The following is a 12,350-nucleotide window of genomic DNA, read 5'->3' on the forward strand; positions in this document are numbered from 1 at the left end:
TATTGGGTCCTAAATATATATGCGGAATAATATAATGATCAGATGGCTCCATATATCCATATGAACCCAATTTTGAAAAACTTAGCAAAATTCAGAGGTATTTTTAGTTCAAAAAATCTCGACAAAAACATGAATATATATATATATATATAGAATATGGTTAGAAACTTGCGATGTAAATTTACATTAGTCTCTTTTCATTAATAGCACCTCTAGTTTTATTCATTGAACTTAGAACAGTACGGTAGAAACTATTAGCTGTGCAAACGTAGTCATGTAAACTTGGCCATGTAACTCAACCGCCAAAGTTTCTACTTTTTTTGCGAGTGAAATTCGTACTTTTCATGCAGTCTCTAAATTCCTTGAGAGGGGGTAAATATTGTTTTTGCTTTTATTTCCTTCAGAAAAATTCGTCAGCAGAGAAAGACTGGAATTAGTTCGGAAAACTGGCACTACAACAGGCCTGTCACGGTTGATGTGTGTGCATCTGATGAACACTTGCAAAATTCAGATTTGTTGCCCCCGAGATACTTCTTTCTGTGGCAATATGTAGAGATATAACTACGTACTGGTACACCCTTCTTAAAAATAGCTCAAATAATGACAAAATGTCTATGCATGGTTACTAACTACTGCTCTATTTCCGGTTCAATTATAAGTTTGACCAAATTTATAGAAAAATCAACCAACATCTATAACTTCTAATTAATTTTATTATAAATTCATCGTAGTACATCTTGATAATATACCTATTTGATGTTATTCTGTTTTCTCTTTGGTCGTTCCCTGTGTTAGAGACGACATGGTGCTGTCTGCACATATTTGTGTATCTATGACTTTTTTGCATATCTGGCTAGTCAGGATATTTGGAATATGGATACATATGAACGTGCTTTTCATAATTTGGTAAAAAAACGTATTTATTTTTTTAGTTCTAAAGAAATGCAAAAAAATAATCATGCACCTACCTGGTCCCCTTTTCGAAAAAAAAAGTTATAACATGCATGAGTATAAATGTGTGACATGCCAGTTAATTAGTACAGTACCATAATATATGATAAATAAAAACAAGAGAAAACTAGTAGTAATACTCTACTAACTAGCTAGCTACCCGTTCCCTTTTGAATATTTTACATTGCATATACATAAACAAATTGGACTTGTCGTGCTCAAATGTTCTAATAATTAAGTAGCTTAGGTCATAAAGAAAAGTACTCTGGTCTTAAATACATTCAGTATTTAAATTGTGCATATAAGAGACCGTGTGTAACATGTTCAAAACAAAAAGTAAATAACATCGAATTGGCAAGCAAGCCCATATACATTGCATTGACGATCACCCTTACACGCATGCATGCATGCATGACAAATCGATCGATCGATCCTTTCAATGAACATTTGATCATAAGCTGTGTCACCATATACCACATCAAAGTCTACACATACAATGAAGCTAGCTAGGCTACCCAAAGTCCCAAACAACCAGAAATTCACCTCTTCTCTCTCTTTGTTAACCATACACGCACGCCGATATCCCTTAATTAATCCCCAGCTGCATCGATCTGTATATTAATTAACCTTACTTTTGTTTTTCTCAAATTAAAACAAACGCACCCTTGATCTCGATCGATTGTTCGCACTATAAATATATATACACATACGGCTAGCCGCAGCCAGCTTCATGTATATATATACCATATAGATATCCATATATATATACTCAGGTAGCAGAACGAACATATGCATACGACTCTACTTACCCAGGCCAGTAGTAGCCCTAGAGACGATGCGATCGAGATTATTGCCGCTTGCAGCCTTCCAATGGCGGCTGCCGGCCGTAGTAGTAACATTGTGATCGACCTCGGAGGAGGGTTCATCGTCGTCGGCGAGGACGTCGTCGAAGCAGTCGATGCCGCAGGGGGCGTGGCCGCGGCCGAACGCCCGGATGTGGTCCTTGAGGGAGCGCTTGTGCTTGAAGTCGGAGCCGCAGGCGCAGTACCAGAGCTTGCCGCAGTTCTTCTCGTGGGTGCGCCAGTCGCCGCGCACGGCGAACGCCTTGCCGCATTTCCGGCACATGAAGGGCTTGATCCCGTGCTTCCGCTTGTAGTGTGTCTGCAGCGTCCGGAAGTCCTTTAATGGCCTGGACCGCGGGTGGTCGATGTTGTTCCGGCAGCCCGCCGCGCAGCAGTAGCACGGCAGCCGCAGCATCGCCGTCGGCTGCGTCCCCCGGAGCGACTCCGGGCCCTTCCGGTACTGCGACCCGTGCCCCCACATGTGCATCTGCATATCCACAATAGACAGATTATCGAACAATTGTTAATTTTGTTGTTACTTGTAAGACTTACTACTCATAACTTTGCAATAAAAATGGCTGTGTGCAGGCCTGGTTAACTAGTACACATGCATCTGCTGCATGGATGCATGGACATGGACATGGAGAGAGAGGGCATGCACTGAGCAATTCGGCATTGCTTGCTGGAGGCACAGTGGCTAGTCAGGGAGCTAAGCTAGGGAGAGATGTGTGTAAGGGAAGTGATGGAGCTCCATCTTGAGTCTTCACGTGCTGGAGGCAAGCAGAGATGGGGGGATAATTTAAGTTGCAGAGGGCCGGCCGGCTGGCTTGGTCGATCGATGGGGACCATCTCTCTCTATATACCTCTCTCTGCTTGGATGCCTAGCTAGCAGCATAGATGCATCAATTAAGTTGCAGAGCAAAAGGGATGTAATCAAGAAGCTGGGAAGGGGTCTGTCTGTCTGAGCAAATGGACTGTGCTGTGCGAGACCGACAGTACACTGCTCGTGGTGGGGTTTGTTGCAGTGGCCGGCCGTTTGCTAGCTTGAGACGCACACCGATCTGTGTAACCTTCAAGGAACTGATCAGGCAGCAGGGAAAGATAAAGATGCCTTTTTGCCAGATCTTTCTCCTAGATCTCTCTTTCCCGGCCTCTCTGCATGCATCCACTGCGAATTGGAAAAGCTAGGAACACACAATAAGCACAAACTCCAACAAAATCGATCGATCCGTAGCTTAGCTAGAAGCCACCGTACGTAGGGACCGGCCGGGGATCGAGCTAGCTAGCTCAGAGTTCTCTCCATGTCAATGGCTATTCCAGAGTCATTACTGCATGCCCTCGATCTCTCTCCCCATCCCCTCTCCCCGGTTCAGTCAAATCAAAGAGTACGGGCGTACGGCGCCACTGGCAGAGAGGCAGAGAGAGAGAGATCAAAGCAAGTGTAGTAGGATTGGGCAGCATGCGGAGGCACTCCCTCCGAGATCTATCACCACACTATCTCACACAAGACAAAGGAAGCCATAGCTGACAGCCCCACAGATGCTAGATGCAAGCAGCAAGCTAGGCTCAAAATGAAAAATTCAGAAGCCGGACAACCAATTAACGGACATGCAATTCCAACCAAGAAATTAGCCCATATAGATAGATCAGGATCAAACAAAACTGATGGATTATGAACGAATTAGCCCCCCAAATTAAAAACAACACATGATCCGATGCATGCGTGCAGATCGACGGACGGATGGATCATCTCACCTGCATGTTGTTGTATCTGTTGAAGGTCTTGTGGCAGACCGGGCAGGAGAACTGCGTGGGCCCGATGAGGATCTGCGACGGGGTCGGGATCCAGTACTGCCCCTTTGTCAGCCTCCCTATCCCCAACGACGCGCACCCCACCCCCAGCGCCATCGTGCCTTCTTCCTCTTCTTCCCCTTCTTCCTCCTGCTGTTCCTGCTGCTTCAGGCTTCCTGCTGCTGCTACTTCTTCTTTCTGGTGGTCGCCAGCAGCAGCAGCAGCAGCAGCTGGATCGGAGTGGCTGGGGCTGGGCAGGCCGATGTGAAGGGCCACGGTGACCTCCCGAGCAGCTGCCTGATGATCAGCAGCTTCTGCCTGCTGGTTGCTGCAGGAGGTCATGAGGATCTTGTGATCTTGATCATGGTGGCCGGGGTGGGGTGAGGAGGGTGTGAGGCTGAGGAGGGGGAGCGCTTCCCTGATTGGAGGGGAGGAGGGAGCTGCTGCATGTGGGTGGATGTAGGAGCTGTAGCTGGGGAACGAAGACGAAGCTGCTGCTGCTGCTGCTGGGTTCGAGGAATAGCGGAGGCTGTAGCCTCTCAGGAAATTCGTGTAGGGATCTCCCATGGCCGGATCGATCGACTGCTGTGTGGAGCTCGAGATATAGGAGAGAGAGCTGTGGGTGGGAGATCCCTAGTATAAATAGAGATAGAGAGAGAGAGAAGCTTGGGTGTGTGAATCACCGAGAGAAGAAGATGAAGAGATAAAGGCGTTGTGTGTGCGTGTAGCCCTAAAGTTGTAAATGAGGCTGTAGATGAAGAAAGGGAAGTTCACTAGAGAGACTGAGAGAGGGAGAGGGATGAGGATCACCTGGCTGATGACAGCATACAGAGTGGGGAAAACCGGAAAAGGTTTGATGTTGAGTAGGAACAAAAGCAAAAGTTTGGACGGGGGGAGTGGATGCTACTACTGAATTTTACTAGTGCTGGTGTGGTAGTATGTCTGTCAGTAAATGGTGATTCACAATTAATTCTCGGGACTTGGAGGCATGAACCCTCCTACTAGCTTCCCTTGTTATTCTTCCCATGGAAGTATGGGAACCAAATATCCCCTGCAATAATTTAATTCCTCACAGACAAAAATTTATGTCACTCATTAAAATATTTACTTCGGAGGAACAGTATGCCTGCAAAAATTTCAGTGATGATACACTGAAACTGTACTCTATGACTCAGTATGTTAAATCGTCCGAGCACGATCCAGTAATAAAAAAAACTTGCATGAGATAAAAAAATCACAGAATTTGCATGCAAAAATAATCTATTAAACTAAAGCAGTACTAGCACATGCATGCAGGTGCATGCATGCACCGCATCCAAAAACAAGCCCAAACAGAGAGGTACTAGATCACAGAGAAGAAGAGGCTAGATAGCGCCAAGACAAGCTAGCTTCCATTGCAAATGCTTTGCCGTGCCCCCACCTAGAGGCCGGGAGTGAAAGGATTAGAGAGAGGGCGATGGAGAGATGGAGAGATGGAGAGAGAGAGCGCGATGGAGAGAGACGGGGGGAGAGATGAGTAGTGCCAACAGATAATACTGTTCTTTCCTGGCCTTAGGTGCAAATAATCATATATATGAATTGCTTGCGTGTATTGCCAAGAAACAATCAAATTAAGAAACTGTATGGCAGCTAGGTCCCTAGAGCTTTTGCTTTGTATAGTGGAATACTAAAGTAACACTACTACAAAGCGGTCTATATGCAACGGCACATCAGTAACGGGTGTTACCGATAAACAACATCAGTGTCGGTCGCGGACTGATGAACACAACGGGCTCTGCCCGTCCCCGCCCAGCCATACATCAGTGGGGGTCGTGCGAGGCGACCGCCACTGATGAACCATCATAGCTCGCGAGGCTAAGAGGCGACCGCCACTGATGAACCACGCATCAGTAACGGTCGCCCCAACGCGACCGTTACTGATGTGCCCACGATTACCAGTAACGGTCGCCCATTTCCCGACCGCCATTGATGATCGTCGCGGTTTAAATTCGTTGGGCAGAGTCCCAGCTCGTCGCGCTGCGCGTCGTTACGGACCAGCTGCAGCCCCTTCACTTCCGGCGACGGCGAGGCGCTGCCCGCCGGCGAGGCCCCCAGGTAGCCCCTCCCCCCTCCCCCTTCCTCCTCTCCCCCCCACCCCCCCCCCCCTCGCGCCGGCGGCGCCGTCTCCATGGCCGGCGGGCAGCCATGGCCGGCGAGCTCCATTTTTGGAGCTCCGACGGCCGGCGAGCTCCGATTCTCGACCCCGAAGCTTCCCTCTCCCTCCCGATCTCTCTCGCCGGCCTCCAATTTCTCTCCGAAGTTCCCCAATTTCAAATTTTTGAGCTCCGCGGCCGCCGGCCAAAATGCGGCCTCCTCGTCGTCGCCCGGAGCTTCCCTCTCGCTTGCGAGCTCTCTCTCCCTCCCGATCTTTCTCACCGGCCTCCAATTTCTCTCCGAATGTCTCTAATTTCAAATTTTTAGTTAGCTCCGGTTAATTAAGACCTTAATTCCATTGTCAATGATTAGGCTAGCTATTTTGCTTTGTTTGTTTTCTTGTGCATTGTGTTGTAGATCGAAGGACCGTTCTTGGATGTACACCAAGGAAAGAATCAATGCTCGATGGATAACCGAATGGACGGTCTTTTTTGGAGTCGCGAAAGGTGATATGGAACGAAAAAGACTTTTGATGATGCGTTGTCCATGTCGCAAATGTGGAAACACGTGCATGATGAAGCCTGAAGATGTTCAGATGCACGTGCTGGCATCGGGTTTTGTGGAAGGTTATTCTCGCTGGACTTGTCACTGGGAGGATGCGGTTGATGTCGGTAGCGGTAGAAAAGATGATGATGTCCTGCGGTATGATCTGGCGAATGATTCCGAGGAAGAAACAAGAGTCGATGAGGAGGCTAATGTGGAAGGTGAAGGAGCTCCACGTGGCAGGATTGCCGAAATGCTAGATGACCCATACCTAGGGGACCAGCTGGAGGACCCCGAAGATGAGGCAGAGTATGCTCAGTTCAAAAAATTGTTGGAGGACGCAAACACACCCTTGTATGACGGAGCTGGCGAAGAAAACAACGTGTTCGAAGTGACACTCGAACTTTTGAGGCTGAAGGCAGCATCATGATGGTCAGACAAGGGCTTCACGAACTTGTTGAGTTATCTTGCTTCGGTTTTTCCACAGCCAAACAAGTTTCCCAAGATCACATACGAGGCGAAGAAGATTACATGCCCGCTTGGATTAGATTGCGTGAAACATCATTCATGTCCAAACGACTGCATGGTATACATTGGAGAGTACGAGAACCATGAGAGCTGCCACATATGCGGTGCATCGAGATACAAGAAGAAAAACGCCAGAGCTGGTGAAGACAATGGGGAAGAAGTGATGAAGGGCAGGCCGGTAAAAACTGTCTGGTATCTTACGGCAGGTGGCCGAGTTGAGCGTTGGATGCAGAACGTTAAGGACGCGAGGTATCTTGTCTATCACGATCAGCCACAGGCTGCATTCGTCCTGACGGGCACTACCGTGTGGAGGAAGCTGGGGGTCCTAAGACACCCTGCCGATGGGACTCAGTGGAGGAACTTCGACACGGCATTTCCTGATTTCAGGCAGAACCCAGAAACCTGAGGGTTGGTCTCAGCACTGACGGGATAAATCCTTTCGAAAATATGAACAACAAGCACATCACATGGCCAGTGATCTTGTTTGTCTACAACCTTCCTCCATGGTTAATCATGAAGAGAAAGTACATCCACATGTGCATGCTCATACAGGGTCCAAAGCAGCCAGGAGCTGACCTAAATGTGTATCTGCAGCTAGTGAAGGATGAGCTGAAGCAGCTTTGGAACCCTGGCAGAGTGGTTTGGGACGCAAACAGGAGGGAGTACTTCACGATGAGAGCAGTGCTTCTGACCTGTGTGCATGACTACCTCGTGAATGGAAATACTTCATGTCAGGTGACACATGGCTACAAGGCCTGTACAAAGTGCAAGGAAAACACGACATCAGAGAAGTTACTCGCTTCATCCAAAATTGTTTACATGGGCCACCGAAAGTGGTTGGATGCTAAAGACCCTTGGAGGGATGACAAGGAAAGGTTCAATGGGAAGACGGAGCACGGGACAGCGCCGAAGGAGAAGTCTGGTATGCAAATCCTCATAATTGTAAACGATCTTGAAGTTGTCACCGGAAAGATTGCTGCGAAGAAATATAAGGAACCTGAAGGCGTCGTGTGGAAAAGGAGGTCCGTATTCTGGGACCTAGAGTACTGGGCACATTTAGAATGCCGCCACAGCATAGATGTCATGCACGTGGAGAAAAATGTATGCGACAGCGTGTTGAGGTTGCTGATGAACATTTCAGAGAAGACGAAAGATGGACCCAATGCACGGAAGGACCTGGAACTCATGTCTTTCAGGAAAGAGTTGTGGGGCAAAGATCAAGTGTCGGTAGCCGACAAGAATGGTTTCATGACGGTGACCACGCGGTGTCATCTTGCATGTTACAACCTGTACAAAGACGAGTTGCATAGGATGTGCTAGTGCCTACAGGGCATTAAAGTCCCATCGAACTACTCGTCGAGCATCAAGCATCTAGTTGATATGAAAAATCACAAACTATCTGGCATGAAGTCTCACGACAACCATGTCATACTCACTCAGTTACTTTCAGTCGCAATCAGAAGCTTTCTTACTTCTTTGACAGCATCTCGCAGAAGTCAATCACCGTTAGACGATGCCAGATACTGAAGGATAGTATGATACAGATTCAGTGCGAGCTCGAGATGTTCTTCCCTCCATCATTCTTCGAGATCATGGTCCATCTAGTGATCCACATATGCGATGAGATCTTGTCCCTAGGGCCCTCGTTCCTGCATAACATGTATGGCCCTGAACGATATAGCGGGGTTCTGAAGCGGTACGTTCGTAACAGATCGCGTCCGGAAGGTAGCATCGTGGAAGGCTTTAGGACGGAAGAGTGCATCGAGTTCTGCACAGATTGGTTGGCCGATCAGAAATCAATAGGTGTTCCCGAATCATGGCACAAGGGCAAGCTCGATGGCGAAGGTGGCCTCGAACATACATACCTTAATGTCTATGGAAGAGGAAGAGAAGCTGACTTTGAAAGAGCACATCTGGTTGTGTTGCAAACTGTCGATTGCTGCCGGCCTTATCAGGAAATGCACATGGAACAACTGCGAAATGAAAATCCTAAAAGAGGAGAAGTCTGGATCCATTGGGAGCACAATAAAACATTCGCAGCGTGACTGAAGAATTATTGGTATGACAGGGAGATGACCAATGTATCAGAAGAGACGGTTGCATATTTGTCACGGGAACCTGCTTACCACGTCTCTACTTGGCAATCATATGCGATCAACGGCTATAACTTCTACACTGCGTCTCAGGACCGTAAAAGCACGTATCAAAATAGTGGTGTAGTCATGACTTTTGAGACCGCGACCGACGACAGCAGCAAAACCAAAGCGTTCTTCGGCGTTATCGAGGAGATCTGGGAATTGAAGTACTCGATCACAAAGATGACAATGTTCCGTGTAAGATGGACCAAAGGTGACAAAGAAGAAAGTCACAGGATCACGACGATGGTGCTACCTCCTGAGATCCCTCGTGAACAAGTTGACGTGAGAAAAATCCCGGCAAGAGAGGAACCATGGGTCTTTGCTAAACAATAGAAGCAGGTATTCTACATAGACGACTCGGCAAATAAAGGCCGCGTCGTAGTAAGAAGAGGGAAAAGAAGCATTGTTGGAGTGGACGGAGTTACTTCACAAGAAGACTACGAAGGTTTCCATGATCCGACGACCGCCGCAGATGACGAAGAAGCGGAACGCACGATATTAACGAGAAAAAGGAGAGGGAAAAGAAAAAGTGATGGGAGCGAGAGCGAGAAAATACCACAAAAACCCTACCTCAGAAGCAGTTCTGCGAGGAGTCAAGTTATGACTTACCGAAGGAAGGAGAAGCACTAGTGATGGTACATCAGTAACGGTCGCAGCGACCGTTACTGATGATGTGTATCATCAGTAACACGAAGTTAATAATGGCGGCCCCGACTGTTGCTGATGTTGTTTTTCGACCGTTACTGATAAGCCTTTCTGTAGTAGTGTAAACCTTTTCTGCTTGTAGCTTTTCCATGTTAAATCATAGCTAGATTGCCTTGGTGATTAACAAATGAGTGTGCCCGCATGCATCTTGGAAATATTTCATAATACAGATCTTATACTCCCTCCGTCCTAAAATAAGTGACGTGGAGATTTGTACAGATTCTTATACAAATTCACGTCACTTATTTTGGTACGGAGGGAGTATTACACATTGCATTTATTTAAAAAAAATATTTCTCTTCTGGCCTTTGCACCAATATGATGCACGCACCCAGAAATCCACAGTCATCAGTAAATTATCACATCATTTAGAAACATCAGGCATCTGTACAAAAACAAAAATAACAAAGCAAGAAAAGTACATTTTTCGTCCATCAACTTACCGAAAATACGCAAATGATCTCTCGTCTTTTTTTATATACTTTTCTTCATCTCCTAAATGTTGAAACCGGACATCATTTTTCTGTGGATGTACCAATTTTTAAAGAATATTCATGTTTCCTCCGTTGATTAGCCAGCTACTCTCTCCATTTCATAATTCTTGATGCAAATTCTTTCTAAAATGAGCGAACGTACATGCTAAAACGTGTGTAGATACATATATATCTTTATCTTTATCTTTACATTTATAAAGATCTCAGTTGGTGGTCGCGAGTTCACTCCAACAAGACTATCCCTTAATGGCTACGAAATTATCTAATTGCCACTCATTCTATACATATCACGATCTTTTGACTATGCTTGATTGGTTTTCATGACTTTCAAGATAATTGTTGTTTTAAAAAATAGTACTCATTTGACAAAATTCCTATTTAACTGAAAATTTTAAAATAGGAGCCACACATATTTAAACAACTCATGCATAATACAAATTCTTAATTTCGTAGCAGAGCACGAACATTTAGCTAGTCTAGACAAAGTTTCGTAAAAAGTTATAGAATGGAGGGAGTAGTATTCTTTTCTTGTATGTTGGTTTTAAAAAAGAGTAAAATGCACCCGAGGTCCCTATCGCGAAAGAGTCAAGTGGGTCCCCAATCTTTGAAAATGCACGTTTAGGTCCTCATTGTTTGTTAAGTGGTTCATCTCAGGTCCCTCGCCTGTATGCACAGCTCCAGCCGCATGACGTGGCTGCCACCTAGGCTTTGGGCCCACACGTCAGGCGAATACGTGGCGCTGCTACCTAGGATTAGTGACATCTGCATGTACACAAAAATGGAATCTTTTTACCACTCTTGCAGAACTCATCCTTCTCTTGGTAGCCACATTTTTTTAGGAACATCTGGTACGCGAGGGGTTTTCTGTAAGATTGCAACGCCACGGCGTCTCCTGACGTGTGGGCCCAAAGCCTAGGTGGCAGCCACGTCATGCGGCCGGAACTGTGCATACAGGTGAGGGACCTGGGATGAACCACTTACCAAATAATGAGGACCTAAACGTGCATTTCAAAGATTAGGAACCTACTTGACACCTTCGCGAAAGAATAGGGACCTCGGGTGCATTTTACTCTTTAAAAAAAGGGAACTGACAAGGGGATAAGAAACAAATGGAAATGTGTCCTTAGTGCGGGTATAACCCCTTGTGGCACATAAGTGTCACGATATGCAAATATAAACCCTTTTTCGGTATCTCTGTTAGAATTTGGTGTTGTGGGCCTGATCAGCCCAAGCCCAATTTTAATAAATTCTGAAAATCTCAAAAGCCCATTCATGAAGTGGGATGAAGAGAGTGGGAATAGGAATAGTCCCACCTTGCTAGTTTAGAGTGAGACCAACATATAAGGGATGTTGCTTCTCACCTATTGAGCATGTGAGCAAGAGAAATCTCCACGCGCGCTCCTCCTCCTCCTCCTCCTCCTCCTCCTCCTCCTCCGCTCGCCTCGCCTCGTGGATCGAGTTCGAGTTCGAGCCGTGCCGGGTCGGGTCGGTGCGGGGCCAGGCTTCTTATCTTTTTGTCACGCGCGCGAGGAAATTTTTGGAATCTGTTACGGACGCGTGCAGATTTTGTGGAGTCGGTTCAGGTTTACTAAACCGAACCGACCTATACCTGCGTGACTATATATACAGCCGCCCCATCCCTCCGATCTGTACGCAACACAACCGAGCTAGGGTTTCACCTGTCTCTCGCACACAACCGAGCTAGGGTTTCGCCTGTCTCTCGCTTTTGCGCCGTTGTTGTAGTCTACTCCATCCCGAGCGCCGGTTTGCACTAGCGATCGGGAGAGCAGGTCTCCGGAACCTTTCGCCTTTGCGATCCTGTACGGGAGAGAGCGAATACGGTTTTTGGGAAGCGCTCCGCGCGACTGCTCGCTTCCCTGCAACCACGGGTCGTCTGCCTACTCGATCCGGTGGGTGCGCGACGCGCCGCCGTCTTGTTCGTCAACAATTTCGTCAAGCGAACGCAACTGCAACGGATTCCTCTCCACCGCAACAGTACGTACATTGTGATTCGATCTGTTGTTTAGTTATGATCTGCGAGTTCATATTGTTGTTCGTTGGGCTGTTTAATATTTCTAGTATTTTCGAGATGCATATACTAGTTGCTACTGTCTTCATGATCTATATTATGAAATTATTCATTGAATTGTTATTCTCGAAATTGCTTAATTTTCCAACAATCTTGACGTACACAAAGCTAATACGGATCAGTATGTAGTTGCATC

General features: G+C 46.7%; 1 protein-coding gene across 1 annotated transcript; it reads right to left on the reverse strand.

Moving 5' to 3' along the window:
• Positions 1 to 1,217: 1,217 nt before the first annotated feature.
• LOC100825670 (zinc finger protein WIP2) lies at positions 1,218 to 4,376 on the reverse strand. The gene is made up of 2 exons (XM_010229204.3): positions 3,549 to 4,376; positions 1,218 to 2,280 (listed from the first exon to the last, which is right to left on the reverse strand). Exons 1-2 carry the CDS (start codon positions 4,149 to 4,151, stop codon positions 1,753 to 1,755), a joined length of 1,131 nt encoding a protein of 376 aa, XP_010227506.1. The 5' UTR covers positions 4,152 to 4,376; the 3' UTR covers positions 1,218 to 1,752.
• Between the last annotated feature and the right edge of the window lie 7,974 nt (positions 4,377 to 12,350).

Source organism: Brachypodium distachyon, chromosome 1, assembly GCF_000005505.3.
Source record: "Brachypodium distachyon strain Bd21 chromosome 1, Brachypodium_distachyon_v3.0, whole genome shotgun sequence".
Taxonomy (NCBI): Eukaryota; Viridiplantae; Streptophyta; class Magnoliopsida; order Poales; family Poaceae; genus Brachypodium; species Brachypodium distachyon.